The sequence below is a fragment of the Agelaius tricolor genome, unplaced genomic scaffold (genome assembly GCF_023055355.1).
Source record: "Agelaius tricolor isolate 1412-34295 unplaced genomic scaffold, bAgeTri1.0.p SCAF_3, whole genome shotgun sequence".
Classification (NCBI taxonomy): Eukaryota; Metazoa; Chordata; class Aves; order Passeriformes; family Icteridae; genus Agelaius; species Agelaius tricolor.
The window spans coordinates 54726053-54753165 of record NW_027269263.1 but is presented as its reverse complement, the minus strand read 5'-3'; the positions used below and the strand labels follow the sequence as shown (position 1 = coordinate 54753165).

Below are 27113 nucleotides of genomic sequence, written 5' to 3'. Positions count from 1 at the left end.
AAAATAATTCTAGTAATTCAAAGAAAGTGAAATGGATGATGTGACATTTTAGCAGTAATGTTTGTTCTCTTTTCCTGTTGGGTTACTAGATTCATTAAATGCCTTCTCAAGACAAGCTCCATGTGTAGGATTTACTCTGCCTGGCTCTCATGTTCCAGCTGTACTGGCATGAAAGGATAATGTGCAGATTCCTCTACTTCCCAAAATGCTGTGGTTTCCTTTTTCTCTCAAGAGTGTCACCTGCTCAGACATGATCCAGAATTAGAATCTCTGCACATTCTGTCTTCCTTGAGAGAAGATGATAGCCACATTGATAACTCTGAGCAATGGGTTTTTTCAGAATCTGCTAAGTGCATTCCTGTAGGGATTTCCTTTGATGAGGAGATAGGGCCATTGCAAAGCTTAATGAGCATTCTATGCTAGTTATTCACATCTGAGAGCCATTGCCTGCTAATGAGGCTCTACTGGAGCCAGCTGGACTATTATGTGAAGTTCTTTTTCCTGTCATTTTGCTGTGAACATAACTGATAGAAAAATACCTGAACTTCCCATATATATTTGTCCTGTCCTCTTATCTGTGGGTGTGACTGTCAGAGGGCCAGGCTCTGCAAATTCAGGGATAAGCCTGTAAATTTTTGAATGACCTGAAAGATGGTCCATCCTCTGCCTCATTGCAATTCCAGCTTGCAAAATTAGAGGCTCTTTTTCACCTCTTGGGTTTGAATTTCCACATAAATGGCCATCTTTTACACAGGCTCTATAAAGGTCCTCCTTCCAGTCCTTGTTAAAGCCCAAGTATTCTTCAGTGTCCTTTTAAACTTCTTTGGTGCTGCAGATGTGGTGTCCCAATTGTGGAATCATTTATTCTGAGGAGACAATAATTATTTCTCAAGACTGTTATCTTATATAGACATGCAGGTATTGTTGAAAACCTTTCTTTGATAATAGTTGTCTGTTCTGTTCCTCTAACAATGCTCCTCTACCTGCTCCTTCAAATACTGTCCAAAAAGAGGTGATCACTGTAGAGAAGCCTACAGGTTCTGGACTCTCATGCCAGTAGACCCACTGATGTGTACATTTTCACATTTTATTTTCCTTTATTTAGGTTCACACTTAGACTGGCATATTTTCTATATCTGAGTTTCAGATAACTATCCTGAATGGTGGAGTTGATTGCAGTTATGCAATGCAGATTGCAGTTAATATCTCTCTCTCTTTATATCTCTCTAGCTCTCATTATTACCCCACAAACCCTGATCTGTAACTCTTTCCAGAGAAACCCTGAGAAATTAGTTGCCCAAACATAAATTTTCTATTGTAATTTCAGCGCTATAGAACCAGTTCCAGGGTAGCTCACTACCAGCTATCCCTTAGAGCCAAGGAAGATGAGCAACAGCACTTCATGCTGGATTTAAACAGGTGGAACTCTTACATGCTTGTCTTTAACACAGTATTGGTCAGTATTTCTCTGGCAAGTGGAAAGACTGGTCTGTAATGAAGAATCTCTAAGTATTTTTTTTTTTCATACTTGAAGTTTTGACCAGCTTGAAATTATTTTATTATTTTCTTACAGGGCATTATTGCTAGTTAAAGTTTGTTCCATTTGCATGATCTATGACCACTGAACTTTTTCTGAGGGTGCTTACTTTGCACTTAAGGATTTTTTTTCTTAGTCAATGATTTTTAAGGGAATTTGTAAGAGCGCAAACTCTTTAGCGTCTGCAAATGGTCCTGTACTATTTTCATGCATGTAGACTTAAGCATATGAAGTTTATACTTACTAGCATTAAAAACTGTACAAGTCATTTGGTAGAGTTTTTAGTCCCTGAATAATGAGAACTTGATCTGAAGAGAAATTCTGTGCTAATCTTGATTAAGTATTTCACCTCTTTATGAACCATCATGTTAATATTGTCCTTCTTTTATAAGCCCATGGCCTTCTCTGTTGAGTGTGTCCCCATCCAAAAGGCTGCTGGCACTGAATACTATCAGATTATGTGTGAGTTTTCTGTTCTCTGCTGCTTTTTATGCTGAGGAAGTCTTTTGGGATTTCTGGTGTTGCAGCCTGTGTTTTTAATTGCTGTCTGGGTGAATAGTAATTTCTTTTGTAACTTCTGTATCAGATATGATGGTGAGATTGTTATGTGTCTTCATAGACATTTCAGAATAAATGTTGTAAAATAATACTGGTGTTTACTTTTAACTATTTTTCAGATATTTTTTAATGTAGAATTTGCAATAGGATGTTTTTCACAAATCAGTTGTAGAGTCATCTCTAAAGGAAACATCAGTGGAAGGGGTTGATAGTAGAATTCTGATATTATTTCAATGTATTGAAACTTTGAATGCTGTTTCCTTTAAAATCAAAACTGATTTGTTTCTTGCTAGTTAGAATAAATATGCAACTAATTTACCAATTCACTTAGGATAAACCAGCTTTTTTACACAGGACAAGTGGCAGAAGATGGAAACTGAATTGCATGCCATCAGCTTTGTGACTTGAAAACTTACCTTGTGCTCTCTGTGTCAGTTGCAATTTTCATACATGCATGATATTAAGGAACTAAGGTGATGTGGTTGTGTATTTTGCAGAGGAATTCCTGGGAAGAAGTGTGGAACAGTCATAGTAACAGCAGAGGAACTAGGGTGTTGCAGAGTAAGTGTGCTCATTGCTTTCCAAAAATAGCATGAAAATTTTATTTTGTGATTTTACACTGCACTGGATTGTTAATGGTATAAGTTATTAATTTGCATTTTGTGATTTATGTAAGAAGTTAGAATACTGTTTTCCTTTAAGCTGCTCTTGGTTTTAGAGAGAAGAAACAGAAAGAAGCAGAAGCCAATGCTCAATATCTCTTGCAGTCTCTCTAATGCTCCTTCATATCCTCACTCTCTGACTGTCTCTTGCAATGTCTCAGCAGCTGTCATATACCTGATCTTTTGGATTTTTGTACTTTATCCAATTTTTTACAGCTCATATTCAGAATGTCAATGAGTTTTGGAATCATTGAATTGATTGCTGAGGTTGGAAAAGATCTTGGAGGATTGTCTAGTCCAATACTCCTGCCCCTCTTAAGGCAGGTTACTCAGGGCTCTGTGCAGTTGGGTTTAAGTCCAAACAATCTCCACAGTTTCTCTGTTACAGCTTTTCAGCACACTCAGAGTAAAAAGGTTTTTCCCTATTTAAGTGAAATTTCTCACATTTCAAGTATGTACATATTGCAACCTTTTCTTCCTCTGGATGCCACTAACCATATGCTGTTTATCCCTAGTGTCATGTACTTACACAAATTGATAAACCTTCTGTTTTCCAGGCTGAATAAGTTCAGCTTTCTCTGCCTTTCTCCAGATGAGAGATGGTCCGATCCCTTAATCATTTTAGTGATGCTTTTGGTGGAATTGCTTCAGCATGTTTGTGTCTTCCTTGTACTGGGGAGCCTGAACAGTGCTCCAGGAATGAACTTCAGGAGTGGCTTCAGTACTTCAGGAGTGGCCTCACCAAAGCTGAGTCTCTTTCTTCAACCTTCTGTCAGCACCCTTCCTAATGTAGCCCAGCAGGCTGTTGGCCTTTGCTGCCATTGATCAACTTGGTGTGCACCAAGCCCTTTCAGTCCTCTTCTGCCAAGCTGCTTTCCAGCTGCTTGGCCTGCAGCCTGTCCTGCTGCATAGGGTTTTTCCCCTTCACATGCAGTAACTGCAAGAGAACCCATGAGGTTCATATTGGTTCATTTTTCCAGCCTGTACAGATATCTCTGAATGACAGCATAACCATCAGTTGCATAAATTGATATTTCTAGTTTTGTATTGTTTGCAAACTTGAAGTAGGTCTACTCTGTCCATCATCCAGGTCAGTAATGGAGATGTTCAATATTCTTGGTCCATTTTTGATGTCTCAGGAACACTCTAGTGCTGGTCCCTGATGGACTTTGTGCCATTCAATATGACCCTTTGAAGCCCAGCAGTTCAGCCATTTTTCAGTGTCTCTCACTGTCCAGTTTTCTACTCTATAATTCATTAGTTTGTGAATAAGGATTTATGGGAGACACTCTATAAAGCCATGCTAAGGTGAAGAATAAATAACATCCACTAGGCTCCTCTCATCCAATCAGCCACTCACTTTGTGAGGAAAGGCTTCCAGTGGATCAGGCATGGATTTCCCATTTGTAAATCCTTTCTGATGTCTCTTAGCCACCTTCTTCTTTTTCATGTGTTTGTATATTTTTTCCAGGATTTTTTGCTCTATCATCATCTCAGGGTTTGAGATAAAACTGGCTTGGATCCTCTTGCCCTTTCTCAAAGACAGGAGAACTTCCTCTTCCTCATAACTTTAGAGAGGTAACTGAAAGTGGCCCCACAGTAATATTAGCCAACTCCATCAGCACTCTCAGGTGCCTCCTTCCAAGTCCCATGGATTTCTCTATGTCTGGTCTGTTTTAAATGTTCCTTTCCTGGTCCTCCTCTACCAAGCCAAGTTATCCTTGTTCCAGACTTTCTCATGTCTGGGTTTCAGGTTTCCAAGAGTCTCCAAGGCAAATCTTAGCAGTAAGATAGAAAGCTATGAGAAAGACATAGAAAAGCTATGAGAAATCTGGACCTTGCGATGTCCTTTGTCACCTGGTCTCCTGCCCCGCTCAGTGGTGAGCCCACATTTTCTGTCATCATCCTCTTGTTGCTGTTGCACCTCCAGATTGTTTATCTGCAGTCTTCCAGCAGGCCCTACCCTTACCTACTAGCTGGTAAGTCTGCAAGTTTATCTTTGCATTTATAATCCTTTTCTCATTCTTGACTTTGGCCAAAGAGATGACATGTGTGACTTTCAGTTTGCCTGATCACAGCAAAGAAACTTGTATCCTTATTTGTTGTCAGATGGGATGTACTTGGTACCTTTCAGGCTCATTTTCTTGAAGGTTCCAGACTCTTAAGAGCCATCAGCCATTTGCTTGACAGGCAGTAGGAGCAGACAACAACAGGTCTAAGTCACTGAAGGAATGAGGCTGAGTTGTGCCTGACTGGAATTTTTAAAATTACTTTTAATATACTTTCCTTGCCCATGCATCTACTTCTTTCAGAATGCAGTTTTGGATATCAGGAAATCCTTGAAAAATCCTGAGCCATTTTAGCATAGAAAATTGTTCTTTTTCTGGTGTCCCTACAAAGGAATTCTTGGTTCCAGCCATTCAAACTGCACTATGAAGACATTGCACAGATGTGGATATGTAGAGAGCATTTAGAAGACAGATATCCCCCTTTATTTTGTTTTCTATTTGCATAGTTTAGTCAATTTGTTTTTTAGTGTAGTGGAGTGCATACTGTCTGTAATTTTTCTTTATTACCCATTTCAGGATTCAGTTTTAATGCAATTTTGTGCAAACAAGCTAGACAAGAAGGACTTCTTTGGGAAATCTGATCCTTTCCTTGTATTTCATCGAAGCAATGAAGATGGCAGGTAGGTGCCTGTTAGATATTTTTGCTGCTAATCATTAGGCAACTTAATTATTTACAGATAATATTGTTCTCATTTTTTTACACTTTCCAGATTAAGCGGTGTTTCTTTTATAATGTTTGTTGGATTTCAGTTTGTCATGTTAGGCAGTATAGAAATAAAACTATTACAACAAATTGATCAAATACTGCAATTCAGGGTTTTAAGAGGTAAAATGTCTCATAAATATAGAGCACTATGATAATTAATTGTAATAAACGGCTAAATAGTGTTACTTTTGCAAAGATTTAGTATGCATTTAAATTAAATAGCATTCTCAAAGAAAATTGTAGCTGCAAAATATGCTAATGTTCAGAAATTGTGTTTAAATAAAAACATTTTATACTGCAAATTTAAATTAGGAAGTATCTTTTATCTTTTTGACATAGTTCTAGGTAATTGAATTAAAAAATCCCCAAAATAGAATTTATATTTTTTACAAATGTCTGTTTCCTATATTCATGCTTTAATTTGTTAAGGTAGACTGATCTCTTCTGTTCCACTGCTAAGCCTTGACATGCACTGGTCAACACAATACTGCCTTTGTGGGGCTCTACTAGCAGGTTAAGATTTCTTGGAAACTGAAAGTCCCCACATCTAACATGTACCAAACCAAACCAAGTATCATCATACATGATGCTAATTTTCTCTGTAGCTTAACTGGAGCAGTTGTTAACATAAATCTGTTTATGGGTGTGTGCGTCTGTTACCTGCTTTTTTTCTCTTGGAGGCAGATGATAGGAACAGTTTCCTGAGTAAACACTGCCTATGTAAAACTGCAAGCCTGGAGGAGATATGACTCCTTTGTGAGTGGCATTAAGGTCACTTGTGAAATTTCTCTGGGTGTTACTGGGAGTGCTGGCACATGCAGCCTAAAAGTGTAGGTGTTTGGGGTGCAAGGAGGACATTGCCTCAAAGCATAACTTTAGTTGCAGCTGCATGAGGAATTTCAGTAATGATTTCACCAGTGACCTTGTCCTTGCTTTTTTTTGAACAATTCAGTCCCCAAGATGGGGGTTCAAAAGAGGTGTTTTAATTTTGTATCAGTTAGAGAAAGCAGAATGTGCTAATACAGTTCATGAGAGAAGGTGATCATTGAATCTCAGAGAGGCTTACATGTTTTACCTGAGACAGCCCTGGTTAAAAATTCATGGACATAAAGTGGGGAATAAAAATCTGAAAGCCATTATTCCCTTGGCTCAGTTTCTTAATCTCTAAGCAAGAGTCAGATCCTCACAAGATCACTTTCTTTCTGGATCTGTGACTAATTCCTGCATGTACAAGGTCTGTTTAAACTAGTGGGATGGAAACTGCTCTTCCCTGAAATAGTCACTGAATGGTTGTAGTTTCTGTTGAAGTTTGGGGTAAAAAACATTTTAGATTAAGAGTTGTTTAGCACTTTAGTCTGTAATCTCTCTCCAGCAGGTCTCTTCAGTCTTCCCTCCCTTCTGATTTCACCATATTTCCTTTTTCCTTACCTTCTGTTTCATATGCGCGTTGTATGTATGAATGATTACAGCTCTTTTCATTCCACCGTTGATGACACAAAAGAAAAAGGAAAAAAATACAAAATATATCTTAATTAATTTTTTGTATTAATTGCAGTTTTACAATCTGCCACAAAACAGAAGTTGTGAAAAATACATTGAATCCAGTGTGGCAGGCATTCAAGATTTCTGTCAGAGCACTGTGTAATGGAGACTATGACCGGTAAGATGTAGCTTAAGCTTTTTTGCATATACATTTTTTTTCTCCCTAATTTGCATGTTCTTTATTTAATCAGCATTTTGAAAGGATAATAGGTGTTCAAAACCATTCATCACATTAAAGCATTTAGAAAAATAAAGCAAATATGCTAAACCTGTAGGAAATGCTAGTGGTGTTTTCTGGAAAAAGCTCTTTGCTCTCTGTGGTGTGAATTAGAAACAGAAAGAAAAGACTAATTTAAAGCATGGTGTCTGTGACAAGTGTACACAAATATTTTTTAATGTTTCAATGAAAAACAATGATGATCTGTTTTCCTTGGGTGACAGTGCAATGTCAGAGGGTGCTGATAAATGAAAGCCTTTAAAATACATAGACCAGTAGATGAGAAACACAGAAGGTAGTCATTTTCAGATTTGAAATTTTCAGTGGTGCCATGCATAAGGATCTCTCTTTAAGTGGTAATAATAACATGTTTTTAATCAACATCTTACCACTAATAACAAACAAATTAGTTCAGTGGAAATGGGTATTTTTAGACTCCTTAAAAATGGCCATGTTGGTTACTCTTTCACTTAGATGCAATAAAAACGAAGCAATTTTGTAATGAGCATATTCAAATAGAATTTTTTGTACTTGTATTTGGGTTAATGTGCATAATGCATAAGCAAAATAGTATTCATTAAGCTAGTCTCTGAACACTGCACTGTTTATCATATTAAAGAAAAAAGTTTTCATATTAATTAGAAAAGATGTTGTGGTGCAGGCATATTGAAATAACTCCAGCATTCCAAATTAAGGGAACTTGAAAGTGTTAATAGCACTCCTTAAATTATTTTTATATCCACTGTTGACCTGCTTTCAACATGATGTGCTCAGTGAATAAAGGCTCCATGGAACTTCACAGTCCTGCATACAACAATAATGTTTCAAATTAAGAAGAAGTCCTTAGCTCTCAGGTTAATTCAAATTAACCTGCTGATAGTCCAGGAAGAACTTCAGAGGTTTGGGATTTTTTTGTTAGAAAACCCTTCTTTTTAAAGGTAAGGATTGACTTCCTAACATCCACGTGGTGATACATAAAAACACAAAACCCAGAGGTCTCTTTCAGATAGTGATAGTTTCACAGATAAAGTTGTGGTGCTCTGGGTTCTGTGATAGATGTGAAAGGTGGGAATAATGTCATTAGCATGGTAAATGTTTATTCTGGTGTTGGGGAGACTAAATGTTCAGCTAGTGCATGCTTCTGAGTGAACTCTGTCCACATTTTCATTATGGAATGACCAGGATTTGCTTAATTTTTCTCAAACTATGCAATTATACAGTGTTTTCAGACATCACAGGAATGGTGTTTCAGTACTGCAGTAGTACTTGGTGTCTAATGTGTCTTTGTTCTTTTTTTCTCCTAGTATGAGCTTTCAAAAAGCACTTACAGTTACTTTCTGCATAACAGTATTAAAACAGAGATACCCATCTCTAACCTTGATTATTTTTAAATGAAAGGGGTTTTTTAATATTAAACTAGGAAACCCATCCTCTAAACTGTGTCCTTTAAGGGAAAGGTTAAGTTTCAGTATGTGAAGATTGGAAAGGTCTTTTAATATCTTGCAAATCATGCAAAATAGATAAAAGTCAAGATCCGTAATTAATCCTTTAATATGAAATAAATTTCATATTAAAGAGAGGAGCTTTATTCAAGGATGAATTGCCCTTACTGCAGTTACCTGTCTGAAGATCCTTCTTAGGAATTTATCTTGATATTCTTAATAATTTATTTTGATAATCTGAGTTTTCTTACTGAGATGATTTTGCTATTTGGACACAGATTTGGAAGACTATTCAAAACCTAAATCCCACTAAACCTTACATAATTCTTAACTTCGTGGTGTGTTCTGTCTGTCATAACAGGTTTTGAAATGGAAGTAAAATAATGATTGTCTAGGGAAAAAAGATTGTGATATTGCCTTTTTTTGCTGAATTCCTCTGAAGGTGAAAGTAGTTTCCTTTGAAGGTTGAAATACTTGGTAGGATAAGAGGTTTGGAGTTGTTTTTCACTTTGTTCTGCAGAACAACTTCCACTTTAATCAGTTTTCATTGTAAGGGAACTTAAATCCAACCTGAATTATGCAAGAGCTATAAAATATAACAAATGGTGTAGTTAAGAGCCTTTAAATTTGAGTTGAAAAGACGTACATCCAGACAAAGTGAGTCCTTCTTTTCCTATTTTGGAATATCACAAAAAATATGAAAAACATCCAGGTGTGAATTGTTTGATATTATATTGTATATAATATCAGCTCTTGCTCACCTTTATCTCCAAAGAGTCCCTTCTTAGTAAAGAAAATGAGTATATATATATTTGACTGTATGGAATTGGAAGAATAAGGAACAGCTTCCGTGGAAGCAAATGACAAAGTAATTGCTTAGATTCTTGTCCCCTCTATTAATAAGACAGCCCTGATGACTTCACTTCATGTGAAACTGTTCTGAAGAATAAAAGTAAGTCACATTGTTACTTAAAATATGGGAGGTGTTATTTTTCTATCCCATGTTCAGTTGATTTTAGGCCAAATTAGGATTGACTGCTAGTGGTAGTTGAATTTGCTTACATATTTCTGTGGTAAAAGGAGATGAACAAATCTGTATACTATCTGTATCCTCATATAACTTTCCTCTTTCATCAAGGATGTTGATGATAATATGCTCTGTAGTATTTGCATTTTAAGAAATCCACTCTTTAAGTATGTGACATATGATTGATCTTTACTTGGAAAATGTCTGGGTTTTCCTTTTTATCTGTTTCCCAGTCATCCCTGAAGCAAGGTTAGAGCTGCCCTCAAGGGTTCACTTTACTCATAAGGAAACAGTTCTTAAAAAATTTGATAATACTTTAAGGTTTAAAGAATAATTTATTTAAAAGACCACAGAAAATTCAGAGCATCAGCAAGTAAAAATATGTTGGTCAAACTTCCAATGTGTTTAATTGTTTCCTTAGTTTCCAATGCATTTAGCTATTGATTTATGAAGAAGTGTTGTGTAACCTGACAGGCTATTTGCTGCCCCATGAGAAATGACTGAAAAATTCTGCTTTTTGGATTTGGCTCAATTAATGCACCCCTATGTTATTAATCTTAAAGGCAATCTGGGTACATATTTAACATTTTAATAGGGTTGTGTTGTTGTTTTGTTTTTTTTATTTTAGGACAATTAAAGTAGAAGTGTATGACTGGGATAGAGATGGAAGGTAAGACATTATTTCTGTAAAACTTAAGGGTTATTCCTGCATGTATATACACATTGCAAAACATATAAATATTTAGTGTTCAGCATAATATTAGAGAAAGTTAGTTATTTGTCAATACTTAGAGGTACAGGTACTGGAAAAATTCTGTACAGCTCTGTGTTTTGCAGCTGTGGTAAATACTGATGCATTAGCCTGTTTCAAACCTGCTGTGAGTATATTCATCCATGGAACATGATAAAATGCACATGCCTGCAGTGGCTACTCATGGTGGCCTAAATATTGGAGTATAGAAGCCACCTATTCATTGCCTTAATTTCACATTGGGTCTGAATGTTGATTTCCATGTCTGTCTTCATCAAAATGTTTCTTCACCAAAAAAACTCAGGAGTTGGAAGACCTGAGTTTTGTATAACCCCCTTGAAAGAGGACACTGGAATACATGTGGAATTTCTGTTGCTAAATTCAGGAGGGATCTCTTATTCTTAAGAGCTGTGAACCCCACTGTACTGGCTGTACATTTCTTACTGAAGAAATGAGCCTTTCAAATTGCCTTTATTTTGACAGACAAGGTACAATTATCATTTAACACAGTGGATTGATACCTCTTGTTATTTAAAAAAGTTTGAGCTTATATCTTCATACTTTGATTAGAAACTGTAATCATGAGTCTTGATACTAGAACTGAAATTTAATACAGTAATATGTTTATTTCCATTTATCTTTAAGTTGGTCTGTCTTAATTGTTTCCTATTAATCATAATTTATATTTTAGAATATATGGATATGCACTTGCATTTTGATTTTTAAAAGCATATTATTTATTCTACAGTAATGTTTTAATGCAACCAAAGCAATTTGCTTCTAGTACTATAGATAGTGATATTGTGTTTCTCTGGCAATGTCTTGTAATCATAGTAGGCAAATTTATCCTATGCTACTGTTCATTGACTTGCTGACGAGATCCAAAAGCCTTTTCAGCTCTCTTGTGTTATAGTTTTGTCTTTTTGGTTTTTCATCTTGAAGCCTGTTGATTTACAAGCATTCTTATCTCACATTTACCCTCTAGGAATATCTGCCAGTGTAAATTCATACTTCTTGATTAGATACTCACTGGAGAAAAATAACATATATACATAACATATTCTAGCAATTAAAATAAGTGTATTTAAATTTAAAAAGCCATACTAGCAAAAAACCATTGCATCCCTATTCGAATTTCTATTAACATTCTTTTCTCAATGAGATTTGGCAAATCCTTAAAAAATTTATGTTTGTGTATAAACCACATTTTTTGAAAATAAGCTAGCAATGAAAAGTTAAATCGTATTGCCACATTAATAAAAAACAAGGATTATATTTTATCAAGGTATCAAACCCCATGTGCTGTCTCACTTTATCCAAAATCTGTAGGATTAAAAGGAAAAGGAAGAAATCTGACAAATAACACTAAGTAACTGCCAGTCTGATTGAAATCTGGAACATACTGTGCATTTTAGGCAATCATTAGCCTCTCCAATCTCAAATAGTTTCAAATATTATCTGTGTTTCCTCACATCACAATCTGAATACCTATAAAGTTAATATCTAAAAAACAAAAAGTGAAGGATACCATTTTCATGTTTTCCTTTTTATTCTAATGGTCTGATTTTTTGCTGCTTTTTGCTTTCTGTCTATTTTGAATTTAGAAGCACACAGAGCACTGACATCTCTAATGTAACATTCCTCTGAAAGATGACATAGAACTCATCTCATGTGACTTTAGACAATGCAAAAATCAGACAAGTAGATTGAACTAATCATTTAAGCTACTTCAGAGGCTTACAGGGGAAAATGGTCTGATTGAATCCATCCTACCTGGAATAAATTGCCAGCTGGTGGTTCCTATAAACCTACAGGATGATCATAGCAAAACCTGAGTGCCTAATTTAACTCTGACATTGCCAAGTATATCTGAAATTAATCCCATTCAAGAGTTACTCTAACATTTTTTTTACAACTCTGCTGTTCCTCAGTTTATATTAATTTCCATCTGTGATGGACAGTTTTTATAAGCTGGTGTTACACCAACTGGACACTTCACCACACTGAATCTGTTTGTTCCAGAGATGTGCAGACTGGGCAGGACCAATCTTTGAAAGATTGCCTTCTCTCCAGATAGCAAAGCAAGTTATTCTGAATATTATGGGCTGTTCTGCAATCAGGAAGACAAAATTAGGGTGCATATACTTGATTTCTGTATCATGGCTTGACTGTATTTTGACTTCCTGAGTCTTGACTAAGAAATTTTTTTCCCTTTTCCCCATTCTGTGTTACCTGTGCTTTGGCAAATAGCACCATGGTGCTTTGGGTTGAGCTGCTTCTTTCATGTTCCTAAACTACATTGTTGGAGTAATTGTAATGTAACATCATGATCATATTGTTGTCATCAAATGGCTCTTATTTATTTTCAAATATCAAACAAAACTTCTTGACAAAAAGTAATACATGCCCTCGGTAACATTAACACTATTAATTACTAAACATCCTTTGTGTCAAACCAGTTTTTGCATAAAAATTGCATAAAAATTTTTGCAGAAAAATTGTCAAAATATGAACAACTTGTTCTGATACCTTTTATTGCTTCTAAGAGCTGTGACAAACCCCAAAATATTTTATGCTATAAGAAGTAACAAAAGTTTGTTTTGTTACTTGGCCAGTTGTTTGACAGAGTCACATTTTTAGGGTTTTTTTATTGAGTGTCCTTATATATGGAGCAGACAGGTCTAACAGAAGGAAAAAAAATAAGATAGTGCACAACTTCACATCAGCAATAGTATGATATTTTTGGTTCTCTCTAAAAGGTTAGAGAAAAAATATCACTTTGTATACATGTTGCAAAAGTCATTTCACAGTCTTGACATTTATGAGCTGTTACATAGAAAAAGGGGGGGGGTTGAGTTATAAAGCTGTAAATATTGTCATGCTAAGCAGGGGCCACAGAAGCATTCATCTGAGAATATCAATACTTCAGGAGAGATTTGAAATTGCTCTTCCACCTTATTTTTTGTCCTTCATCTTCCTTCTCCAGTTAGATAGTTGATTTTTAAATTCTTGCATTTTCTCCTTATTCATTGACATGCTTCTGATCATGGTTGTCCTTTCCTCTATTGTTTTTTTCCTTTAGATAATAAAAAAATTCAAAGTTAATATAATTTTGAAAGTGATTTTCTGCACTTCAAAACACTGGGCTAAAAGTGGAAAACCTAGGGAGATGGGCTTTAAGATATTTTAGTGGAAAACGTAGGGAGATGGGCTTTAAGATAATTTTTGTGCTAAGACTCTAGTTCAGTGTTCTGATATGCACTCGTGGGTGAAAGTTTAGGAAAATTTGGTGTTAGGCAGGCAAAGAGAGTAAGTACTTTGGATTCTCAATCCAGAGACTAATGAGGAGATCCATTTGCTGAAGTGTGATGATTAATATTAGAATATTTCCTTAGTGATTTATACATCTGGCAAAGGCATATTTTGTGCAGCAGGCACTCAGCCTTCAGAGCCAGCCTAGTGTGGCATCTCCATCCACCTGGGTGCCCAGTGTAAAGATCCTGGCTGATGCCCTTCCAAGGGCTCTGAGACTGGTTATGTTTGCCCAAACCTTTGCAACATGATTCATCAGAGGAATCACATCTTTCTAGCTCATGTTTGGATATAGCCATGGGGAAAGGAGCCTTTCCAGTGTCTCATAGAATTACAGGAGCAATTCCTTTTAAGCAGTACAGATTCTTTTGCTCCCCAGGGACCGTCCTGTCTGGCATGGCTCATGTTTCCTGTTTGCTGCAGCATGTTTGTACATAGTCATTGAACCATTGCTTGGATTTCTGCCTTAAATATACAACCTGATTTGAAAATGAAAGGTTAGAACTGTTAGGAAAGGGAAAAGTTCCATTTTAAGCAACATGTATTTTTCTCCAGTGCCATGGTTACCCAAGGTTAAATACACCTTGTGGGTGCTTCCTCTATTCCCTGCTCAAATAGTCCTTGCAGTCTGGAGAGCATTTAAGCAGAGATATACCTCCAAAATACATTTTTTAAGAGAAGTCTTTGTTTTGGAAGCAATTTGATGATCTCCCAACTGAAAGGGGAGTGTTTCATGTGAGGTGGTCCATTTTTTTGAATCTGGGTAATGAGGAATATCTTTAACATAGAGTATTTCTCAAGCTTTCTTACAGTATGCTGTGCTTATTTTGTATCAGCACGAGGACTGAACCTTTTATTTGTTTGATTTACATATTTTGTGAATTCATGCTGATTTCAGAAAATGAGATGTATATTTGAGGGTTTTTTTGTTTAATTTCATTATGAATAAAGCAAGAAAGAAATTTAATGTTGCTATGGATTGTTTCCATTTTTCATCTTACAACATTCAGATTTATTTAAATTTGCTTTTAATATTTATAGCTTAATTAAAACTGTGCTAAATTTCTTAAAAACAAGATTTGCAAGTCACAAAGTCATAAAACTTTGCATTTCTAGTGGGGTTTACCATTGGAGGGAAGGTAAAATAGCTTCATAGCTCACCAGATGTGGAGGCAGAGTGTAGAGGAAATACAATGCCTTCTTAGGACACAGCTGGCAAAATCTGGAGCAGCAGTGGGGAAAGTTCAGCTGGGCAGAGCAGAGAATGGGAGCAGAACTTGTGGCTTCTGGGAGCTGTGCAGTTGGGGCTGAGCCCTGCAGCCCTTCCATCCCAGGTGCCTGTCTGAGGTGCAGACCTGCAGCTCAGCCACATCTGGCAGCCCTGTGGGTTCTGTGCCCAGCTCCTGAGCCTGGGCACCTTCCTCAGGGTGCTTTCCCTGCCACAAGCCCCTGTGGCTCACACTGGTTCCTGGGCAATGTGCCACCCCCTGTTTATGCATCTTACGCATTGGCAAAGCAGTTTTTAAAACTTGAATGACAGCACAGGAGTACCAGATACATTCCTAGAGCAGGAATAGAATTTAGAAAGGAGAAGCTTGATAACCTCTGCTTTATTGTTAGGTTGAGATCTGCTTTCCAATAATACCATAAGCTGGGTAGCCTCAGTGGATTGCTTCTCTCTTCCCAGATGGGAAGACAGAGGAGCTGCAATAAGCTTTGGGTCTTCCCCTTAAATGTTCAGTGTCGTGTTACACAGATTGGGAGGGCTGGTCTTTGCTGTTTAAGTTACTTCTTCCCTGCTTTCAGTAACTCCCTTTCTGTCACATAGCCTCATACACAGTTCAGAGTCTGTAGTGCCAGTGGTCATCCACTGAGGAAATGGTGACAGTTTTTGGCAGCCTGCTCTGTTTTTTCAGGTTCTGTAAACTTACATTGGGGTCAGCCACTGATTTACAATATAGTCCTCATTGTGCAGCTAAGTTAAGCAAAAGATATCAAAAAGATTTAAGCTAATTCTTTCCAACTCTAAATTTGCATTACACAAAACAGAGGGAGTAATAACGATTTTTAAGCAAATTATATCTGTTGCCATTATTTGTTTCTTGGGTGTTAGTTCATATTGGATTTGTGTCTCTTTTGCATTAATAGATAAAACACATGTTTAAATTCCTAAATGTTGTGCATTTGATTTAAAATCTTATTTTTCAAACAGCCATGATTTCATTGGAGAATTCACAACAAGTTACAGAGAGCTGTCGAGAGGGCAGTCTCAGTTCAATGTTTATGAGGTAAGTATCATGAGTATTTACTCACTCTCAGGAAATAAATGAGAAAACAACAATGGAAAACACTGAAAACAATGGAAAGCTATTATTGCCACTAATGAGAAGGCAAGCCTGTGTGGCTATAACCCTTTTTAACCCTTTTTTTTTTTTCTTCTTCTGTATGTTGTGCAGATCTTTGGTATTCCTTAAGGTATCCTTTAATTGGTCTCAGACTACTGCCATTAAACTTTAGTATTTTCATAGTCCTAATATAGGTGGTAGCAAATACAGTGGTTTAGGTAAGCACTAAAGAAGTCAGGGAAGGAGGGTGCTCCAATTATGTGCTGCACTCTTATTTTGAAGATGAGGAAAGGTGCTGCTGTGCAGAGCAGGACAAAGATAACTGAAAGCCATGGCTTTTTTCTCATTTAGATCCAAGCTCAACCCCAGAGTTACAGTAAGTTATAGTAGTTTCCTGTGAATAGTGTCATAACACAGATTGCTGTGTGCAGTGAAAATGTCCTCTCCTGTTGTTTCACTGACACAAATCTTACCCTACCAGGAGTATTCTGTCATAACATCTTAAGTAATTTTTCAGTTTATTAAATATAGTGTCAGTATCATACTCCCAGGGACAGCATACATTTCCTGAGCAGCTCATGTCTACTGGGTTAGTCTGTACAGTATCAGAACAAAAGATACTGGGCAAATTCTCTTTTAAACATTTTGCTTTTACAAACTAACCCAAGGCAGGTAGAGAAGTTTGAGTAAGTGTCCCATATTTAAAGATGAGGAACCCTGATAGAGCCACCTCTTTGCAAATGAACTTTTTTAAATAGGTTCATTATAAGTCATGTAGCTTTCTAGGTCCCTGCTGGGATGTAAAATTTTCAGAGGCTAAAAAATGTTGTTTAATTGCTGGAGTTACCTGAAATTCGAAAAAGAACCCCATGTCAATATTAAAATCATTATAGTACTGTGAATTATAGGAGAGAAACAAGCTGTCATTTAATTCATCTTTGCTTCCAAGTATATGCCTTGTTTCCCATGATATTTCACTTCCAGCTCTAGTGCAGTTTCTTGCAGTTCCTGAGAAGCCAATTGCCAAGTTACCTGAAGCAGAAAGTTCAAATGAATCTTGTCTTTGGCATTTAATGACTGCTGGCAAGCAATATGCTGCTAATTCAGGCCTGACCATTGAATTCTGGAGAGCAGTGAATGCACTGCCCCAGGGCAGACAGGCAGCCTGTTACCTTCATCTTCCTCTTCTGGGCAGATGTCAGCAGGAGTCGCTAAAATTTTGGTTCAGCAAGAATTGCTGCATTGTTTAATTGCCACAATTACACAGGCTTAGTCTATTGCTCATCAGACACTGTTAAATGGAGGGGCAGGAGTTATTGGGATTTTTTAAGTGTTAATGGGCGTATATGTGTGTAAAGGAGTAAAAGCTTGGCAGAATATTTACTGTATAACTTCAGTGTGGCATACTGGGGGAAATGAGGGACTCACTTGTTTAGCATGTTTGGGAAGACTTCAAATCATAGTTGTCTTTTTCTGCCTTACATTTCACAGCTGTTCTGTGTTGTGCAAGGAATAGGATCTTTAAATGTAATCTCATTTTGGTTGGGGGAGAAAATCTTTGGAAGACAAGTATTACTAGTTTGCCCATTTTCAGGCAAAATTCTTTAAATATTTTATACCAGATAAGTGACTAAGATTTCAATTGGGAATGTTTTTATCCCTTATCATTTGCAGAACATCTGTGAGTAGTTTACAGTAAAGCTTGGCAGTACGCCATAAAGCATTGAATTTCCTAGATATGTAGGAGATAGTTGAATGACCTCATTAACAAAATAATGTTTTGCTTCTGATTCCATGTGCATTTCTGGAAAAGCAGGAGTACATTATTGTGTGTATGTAACAAAATTAACTGAGACATGCTTTTTGTAGGTATTCAGGAGGCAAAAAAAATTATTGGTGGCTACAGTGAGAAATTTTATAGCCATGGGTTCCAGACATTCAAGAAAACGGTTTAATGTTTTGTAGTCTAGCTCCATGAAGAATCTTGGGTTTGCACTGATGCCCCCCAAACTCCTCTATGCCAGTCAGATGGTGATATTCAACATTTTCATGAAATTACCTATTTCATGAAACTTGATCTTCCTGTCAGCAGATCCTGTCATTGCACCAAGTACAGAAATTGGGAGTAGAACAACTCTGGTGTTTCTCAGGTGCTGTGAGGAGCAGATGGAAAAAGATTAACTGGGTTGTGAAGAGATGCATTGTGAGGTGACAAAGTAGTGACACCATACACTGAAACACTGTGATCAGGAATGCAGAACCATGCAGAATTTTGGGAAAATTCAGAGTTTCACTGAGCTCTCAGATATAATGAACCTTCTTACCTCTGTTGCCCCCATCCCTTATTTGTCAAATATGAGTACCAGCACTGGCTCCCCTGGCAAGTACCATGAAGGTAAATTCACTGGTTTTCAACATGCACTGAAAATAGAGTACTTTCTGCATTGAAAATACCTTACACTTGTCTTTATATTGGATCATACTGCTTTCATGTTTGTATCTGTGTTTCTAGGTAATAAATCCAAAGAAAAAAGGAAAAAAGAAAAAGTATGTTAATTCTGGAACAGTAAGTAAATGTATTTTATGTTACTGGATGTTTTTCTTCTTGCTTCAAAGAGAGTGTAATTGACTTGTAATTTAACAGGATTAGAATAGAAAAATTTTGTCAAGGCTACAATAAACTATTTACTTTTACACAGCATTTATTTTCAGATGTTTTTTAATTTGAAGGGTTTGATATAAAACTTGTCCAAATGTGCTGTCAAGTCACCAGTGGTTTTCAGAATAAGTTCTATCAAAATTTCAGTCAAATAATTGAAACTATTGGACTGAATACACTTTTAAAATTTTTATCTGAAACATACCTGCACTTTTACAAATAAATTTTCTTTTAAAATGTATCTGCTGAGTTAGCATTGGTAAAAGCTAGTATGATTATCATGGCAAAATCAAAAAGAGCCAACAATTTTTATTAACAACAGGTATTTGTAAATTTATTTTGAAAGATCTGTTAGTATTGTTTGGAATGAGAATTTTTCTTGTTTGATTTGCATTCCATGTTCTGTTCTCATGTTTATGAACCATTTGGTAGCAATGCAATTATTTCCATTTAGCACTTGCTCAGCTTTGATGTCCTGGCATTCATGATGTTCACACCATCATTTACAAAAAAGTGAAGATAAATTTTGAGGATTGGTATCTTGGAACACCTAATCAGTTATGAGAGATGTTTTTTGTAAACACGTCCACCATCTGGTTTTTTTCCACATGAACGGTTCCACTCTTGAGTAGGGCTCAGTAGGGCTATTTTCATGCTGAAAAGTAGCCTTGAAGGAATGTCTTGACATTCTTACATTCTTGTCTAAGTCAGTTTACCAGTGAGAAAATAAACACTTCTTCTACCTTTGCTTTAAATTAGGAAAAATTGGCAAAAGCAGCTTGGCTGCTAAAATTTACCATGCAATATCTAATTCATTAGGTAATTTATTCTTTGCTAACATATTCCTTTTACTAAAATCTATCATGTTAAAATCAAGTTCTATTGCATTAAATTAGTGAGTGAGAAACTGAAGTAAATTGGTTGTTTTCAATCAGTGATAAATTTTAGGTATGAAATCTGGCATAGGGTACAGAAGGGAATAAAAATGTATTTTTACATTCAATTTTCATGTTAATTTTGGTTTAAAATACTTCAACATCTTCACAAGTATCTGTCTTCATTTGAAAAAACATATTTTACTTATGTTTACACAGAAAAAATCAACTGTGTCTTATTCTTTACTTCCAATTACATCAAAATTTCCAATAAATGGTTGTTAGCAATTTTCTTTCCTTTTTCCTCCTTTACCTTTTCTTTTCTTTTTCCTTCTCTTCTGTTGGTTTTGTAAAGTTTTTTTGACATCAAGTCATCTCTGTCCCCATTTGCCCTGACTTCTAGTAGTCCTTCAGGCTTCCCTTCTGCTTCTCCACATGGTCACTTTCTTATGTGTTTGCCTGCAGTTTTGTTTTTCTTGTCCTCATCATTTACCCAAGATATTCTTTATCCCACAAATTTTTAAATATCCAAGGCAGGCACCAGGACCATAATTTTCATTAATAGGAGGTAGAATTCTGGAGAACTTACAGTGGATATAAATAATTGACTGTTATCTCACTATTGCCTTTAAGGACTATGTACATACAGTGCATATCTCAATTTATTATTACTTAAGGGGTCATTTTGAATTCAGGCAATCAAATCACATACTAGGAAGAAGTGTTTCACAATTCATGGTTAGTTTTGAACAAAGCCTAATAGTGAAATAAAAAATTCCCTGCATAAAACTTGAAGCATTGGTAGTTGTTGCCTATATGTAAGTAATGCAGCCGCTTTGGGAGTTGTTTGTTTCCATTTTTGACTTTTAAAATCAGATGCAGTAAAAATATTCGCTTAAATTAATTAGGAACAAGAGAACCAGATGTAAGAGCAGATCAACCATTAATATTACTGTGTCCAGTGGGAAAATGCATAGAAATTTTGGTCTTTTTTGCAAGGCTATGCTACTGATAGCCTGGTAGAACATTGTTATGGTCTTCCCAGCTAGAAGGGTAATTTGGTGATTTTAAGCTTAGCTGGTCACTCAATCACACAGAACTGTGACAAAGGAAGTTGGATAGAAGACAGAATTACTACATGTAATCTCATTCTGAGTCTAAGGTTACAACCTAGGAGTATTTTCAATTTTTATTTTTTTGCTGCCAATGGGCACAAAATTTTAGATTTCCACTCCCTTTTTATTCCTTGTATCTTTATTCGTGGATTGCTCTGAGCAGTTATTTAAGCAGTTTTCACTGCCTGCCTGCTGCACATATAATGAAAGAATTTGTGTAAATAAAATCAAAATTTTAATTCTTTGCTTCATAAATATTGCACAATATATGAAGATCTTGAATGCTGGATCTTTTCCACTTGAGCTTATACCTCTGTGACTCGATTGCTGAAAATGCCAATAACACTTTAGATTACTCTGTGTTTTGGATCTCTGTCATTTCTGAATGATAAAATCTGGGACTGCTGAAATGTCATACTGTTGCATTTTTATATATATACAGATATATGTGTATACATATACATACATACATCTATACATTTGTATACTACTTTTAATAAATTTATGTATTTCCTATATGTGTATACTTTACTAGATTTTTGCATTCTAGGCTTGCATCAATACTCAACACCACCTTTAATGTGAGATGAGTAATTACATAAATAATTGTAATTGAGTTCTTTAAACAGGGTTGAAGTGCTCATAGAAAAGATGCATTATCATGTACCCAGTAATATTCAGTTGTAGGTGTAGCACACAGAAATCAGAAAACATGTATGTGGTAACCTGCTCTAGAATACAATATTCTGCCCCTTACTTTCTCCTTAAATAAAAAAAAGAAGGCAATTATAGACTTCTCAACCTGTCTCTTCCCTTTCAAGAGCTGCCTGCTGAAATTATTTAATATCTTTTTTAATCTTCTTTTTTCCCTTAATACTGTAGGAAATTACATCCTAAGGACAGAGCTCGAAAAACATTGTGCTTATGTCTCTACTTGTTCAGCTGGGAAACACACAATTCATGTCTGACTCTCTTTTATTTGCTTTCAGGTAACATTGCTTTCCTTCCTAATTGAAACAGAAGTTTCATTCCTTGACTATATTAAAGGCGGGTATGTGATTAGCAACAAACCTTTCTTGTTTTCACAATTTGTTTATGGCTCTCAGTAGCATCTGTAAGGAGCTGTATTATTTCCTCATTTTAGGGGCTGTACTTTCCTACATAAAGCATGCAGATAGTTACTAAGTTAAGTTATGGGACTTTGCTCATACTGTTGGAATTGGACTTGATACTAAAACACTGAGAAAGAGTAACTTCTGACCAGCCAGAGAAAATTTGATTAAACAAAAGGGAATTATCTATATATATTAAATTATTAAAATGCTGCCTATTTCTTCCAATTATACTGAGATTTGGTGTATTTAATATTGGCATTTATTTAGACCTTTTCCCCTTCAAAGGGGAAATTACTATTTTTAGTTACTATTTTTTTCAATAGTAATTAAAATTTTTAATGTGTTCGATTTCTCATTTATCATCATTTTTTCTAAAGAGAAGTAGAGACAGAAGTGTCAAATGTCTTACCCTAGAACGTGCCTGGAAATAGGACCAAATCTGAAAAATTCCTGGCTCTTAACATGCCTGCCAGATTATTCTCTAAAACAATGGAAATTTGTTACACATTCCTAGGCACTTAAGGCACTTATTTTTGGATTTTTGGGGCATATAGTCTGCATATACATTCCACATGTTTTTGAGAGCATTGATCACCTGTGAAGAAACAAGTTCCATTTTTTGGGTTTTTTTGAAGTCTTCAACCAGAGTTCAATGGAAATAAAAGTCTGTGCTGTGTTTTGACAGTACTATATAGAGCTTTGTCTTTGGTCCCAGCAGTGGCAGTCCTACATTCCTGCTGGGGACTTGGACAGAAGCTGAAAATAGCCATCCATCCATGTTCACCAGAAATTTCTGTTGATTGAAGTCTGTGTATGCACAAATGCATGAAGAAGGAGTCTTGCCTCTAGTGCAGCTGTTTCCTTTGAAGTGTGCTGTACAAATATGCCATGACCATCCTATTCCCCATTCATTCAAAATTCATCTCTACAGAAGGAGTAGGTATAAGGAACTGAGGAGTTGAGGTTTATGTCTAAATTTGAAAAGAAAATTTTATAGGGGCTGCTTATGTAATCTTTCCAGGGTGGTCTGTCACATTCCTCACTGAGATGTTACAATACAAGTATATCTCATTAACTGCAAGTCAGAGAAGGTTTGTGATATTAATAAATTCCACTTAAACTTTTTTTCTTATCTTTTGACAAAGGAGTAATATCATTCAGTGGAATGCTCTATGTTTAAAAGCATGAGCAGTGATACTTATTTAATTATTTTTTATAGAATCTTTTTTAGTGATTCATACAATTATTTCTGTATACATGCCAGTGAAAACTGTAGAAGTACTTTTGTAAAATCTTGCCTTTCTCTCTGCAACATTTGCAGTTACGTAAACATGACATGAGGTTCATGTCAGGAGGCTCAGACTCAGTTATTTTCTGGGCTTCTCCTTTCCTTTGTCTCATTTAATATGACTACATATCAGTTCAAGTCCAGTTGAGAAATATTTGAAGGAAGGGAAAAGAGAAGGTTTTGTCATTAAATCAGTCTGTTTTCCCATCATGTCCTCCAAAACTGTTTTTTTTTTTTAAGTTCCCTGTTTTTCTTCCATTTAGATAGGCAGGAGGTAGAAAGCACTGATTCTGCAATAGGCACAATTGCATATTTGCTCTTCCATAAATGGGTGCTAATGAAATACTTCATGTTCAAAACTTCCATTGTAATTCGAGGTGTTTAGAATTAATGGAGATGTCATGGAAATCTTAAACAGCTTTAACAAATTATAATTACAGTATTTATTTATGGGGGGTTTTCAATGTATTTATGTTTTGAGTCTGCATCTGTTTAATTGGGATATTCCATTGCCAGTATCACCTATATGACTGTTGTTTTCTTAAAGAACTTTGGAGAGCAAAATAGAGGTTTGTCCATAAACTCAGATTTCGTTTTACTCCATAAGACTTGATTTTATAGCAGTATGGCAGAAAAAAAGGAGGATGTCTCTTTTGCATCTGAATATTACATCAAATAACACCTCCTTAATAGCGGACTTTTCTTTACATCTTAATACTGAATCAAAATTTTGCCACACTGACCTACCCACATGTTGTGCTAAAAATAATGTATATTTCAAAATTACATTTCTCCTGCTGCTTAATACAGCCCCCAGTTAATAATATATTCCTGTCAAAACCCCTCCAGATATATGAATAAGTTCAACAATGTAAGGGATACAGTCTTGGAAAGGAATGCAATTGAATTTACAGGAATGTCTGTCAAACCTAGTTTAGTGTCTACTCTTTTTTTGTGTGTGGGACAAAGACCAAAGGTCCAAGACTTAGTGGACAGAAAAGGTATTTCTGGCAAATGTTTCTAGCTGGTTTGACTTATTGGAAATGGTAGAGAGCTAGTTATTTGTAAATCAGTAAAAATTCAGGAACTGAATCCTTTTGCAACTGAAATATCTTGTCATCTCTTCTGTCCTGGATTAGTGGAAGATAAGAGGAAATGTTTTCCTTCATCATGTTAAAAGCCTTACCTTCATCCAGGTCTTTAGAAATGAACACCCATACATTTTTTGGATTCAAAAGGATTTGGTCACATATTTTTAACTGACCTGTATTGAATCATTGATGGTCAGAAGAGAAATTCAGATCTCCTTTCATGACAGCTGTTTTAATCCAGGCAGTACTCTATCCACTGTAATGGGAGGCATATTTGCTGTTCACAAGAGGCCTGGCATGAGAAAGTTACAAAGCAAGGGCTGCCATAGCTAAGTATGTTAGAAGCTTTGCCATGTGTTTCTTGTATCCTTGGAGACTATCAAGGAGTAATAAAACCATGTAAGAGGAAGATCTTGAAGAGACTTTATTGGAAAAATCTTCTGTATGTTGTTACAGCATTTGGCTCAACAAGCATCTGCAAAGGGGAAATTATAAGTGACACTGGGGGTTTGGATGCCATGGAGAGGATGCAGCCTCTTAGAATTAGTTACTCTGACAGCTCTGTTGTACAGTTCTGTGCAGTAAGTGGTCCTCAAACCTTCAACTGCTCCCCCCTGCTGACAGACCAGCTGGTTGTCATTCTGAAGCCACAGGGGATCCATGATTCCTTCCAATGTAGTGCTTAAAAAACCGTAATCAAACCTAGTCAAAAACTACATTCAGGCTTAATTTGTTCCCTTATGTATGTCAGTACTGATGGAACTCATATTAAAAGATGACAGGTTTCACTTTGTTCTCTCTGTGGCTGTGAGGTGAGGATTACTGTTCCTTTAAAGAAACTTTCTTCATTTCTTGGTGTGTATGGGAAGATAGGGTAGAATCACCTGTCACTTTCAAGTAGATCATGTATTTCTATGCCAACTAAATTATAGCAAAGTAGTAGTGATCTATGCAGCACTGAATCCATAAGGCACATTGCTCTGGTTGGGTATTTCCCCCGAGTTGGGAGAGAACATCTTGCATGGCCAGGGTTAAAATGTGTCCAAGGAAAAATCAGTATTACTGTTAAAAGGAATTAATAATATTTATGGAAGTTAAGTTCTTACGAATTATTTATTTACTATTTTTAATAAACAATGAAAAAAAGAATGATGGAGTCAAGTAACTGTTTTCAGTGTGTTAATAAGTTAGTGTTGTGTAGCCCTTGGCTTGAACCTTATATAAGAGTATTTTCAGTGCTTATTTCCTCTATTAGAAAGCCAGTGTCCTACAGTTTGTCCACAAATGATGTTACCATCTCTTGTTTATTTGTCTCCATAGCAGTACTACTATTAATAAGATTTGTGTTTGCTTTTTCTGCAGAACCCAAATCAATTTCACAGTTGCTATTGATTTCACAGCCTCCAATGGTAAGAATAAAAGGAAACATCTTATTTGTGTGTGTTTGTGCTGTGCTCAGTTTTAAGTGCACATATGTGTGTGTTTGTAACAGTATTCAGCTGGCACCACCTGGACTCAGGATTCCATTATGCCAAGCAACAGATGAGAGCCCAATTCCTGTCTAGAAAAGCAGGACAAACAGAACAGATAAAAATTGGAAAAGCTGCATATAAAATTTAATAACCAGAGGCCGTTTGCAAATATTTGTGTAGTTTTTGATTAGTATTATTGTTTGGTTTTTTGGAACTGCTGGGAGAAACCTTAGAAAAACCCACTGAAAAGGGCCAAATAGTTCCAGGGGGAGTGAGGCTGAAGTGGGGCTAAGCAGAGATAAGTTCTGATCCTCTTCCAAAGCTGCTTTCAGAATGTCGTAATACTTTTGTAAATTTAGTCTTAAAAGTGTATAAATTGCACAAATCTACAAGTTTCTTGCTGCCCTTTCAATGCTGAAATACAGCTACTTCTGCTAAAATGTATTTAGAACTACTAAAAATATACTATTAAAATTTATTTGGAACGCTGCATTTTTACCTGAAACAACTTCTTATTTTTAAGAGAGAAAATTCAAGTGATGAAGTGATTTAAAGTAAACCTGATCCTTGCTTCAACAGGTAACCCTTTACAGCCAACTTCACTGCACTACATGAATCCCTATCAGCTGAATGCCTATGGCATGGCACTGAGAGCTGTTGGTGAAATAATTCAGGACTATGATAGTGATAAAATGTTCCCAGCTCTAGGTTTTGGAGCTAGACTTCCTCCAGATGGAAGAGTATCACATGAATTTGCACTGGTAAGTAAATAAACATATACTGTTTTGGGAGTTAAGATTGTAGTCTTAAGCAGTTACTGGACAAGTAAAGAACAGAGAATGTGCTAAGTCTTCTGTGCTCACTCTAGATAGTTGTTTCAAAACTTTTTATCATAGTGAAGTTACTTCACTTGAAGTTGTGGAGTGAAATTTGGAGTCAAGAAGTCCCTGTAGGCCAAAAATTGTAATAAAGAAAAGTAATAATCTTTAACCTCAGCTGTAGCAGCTTGAGAAACAGATGCTTTAAAGACTTCAGACTGAAGCTAATATCTCTAAAGAAGCAAACAAATCATGTTCCAAGATAAAATTTCATTATTATTCTTACTATTCTGTCTGATTTTCTGGGATCTCTGTCTTTACAGGGTGCTAGTTCAGAGACATAGGGATATCTAAGTGGACTAAAAGATGAGTTGATAAGAACAAATCTGAGATATCTCCATGGGTCAGTTAAATTTCAAACCTAAAATCTACCAGGGTGATGCTTGTGATTGCTGTTGGTTTATCTACTTGCTTGTTTTGAGCTTTCTGTTCTTCTCAGGGTAGGATAAATG

General features: G+C 36.1%; 1 protein-coding gene across 3 annotated transcripts in view; it reads left to right on the top strand.

The window, feature by feature from the left end:
* CPNE8 (copine 8) overlaps positions 1-27113 on the top strand; it is a 72023-nt gene that overhangs the window by 29065 nt on the left and 15845 nt on the right. The window contains exons 7-15 of one of the 3 annotated variants that reach the window (XR_011678688.1): positions 2593-2656; positions 5343-5446; positions 7088-7192; positions 10389-10430; positions 16036-16111; positions 18681-18734; positions 21700-21806; positions 25674-25720; positions 26363-26450. Coding sequence is in view for 2 of the 3 variants with exons in the window: in XM_071423881.1 (XP_071279982.1) it covers positions 2593-2656; positions 5343-5446; positions 7088-7192; positions 10389-10430; positions 16036-16111; positions 18681-18734; positions 21807-21868; positions 25674-25720; positions 26363-26544 (736 nt within the window). In the remaining variant the exon portion in view is untranslated. Of the gene's footprint in view, positions 1-2592; positions 2657-5342; positions 5447-7087; positions 7193-10388; positions 10431-16035; positions 16112-18680; positions 18735-21699; positions 21869-25673; positions 25721-26362; positions 26545-27113 lie in introns of those variants that run through there. The other 2 variants (XM_071423881.1, XM_071423882.1) reach the window with 2 other exon arrangements.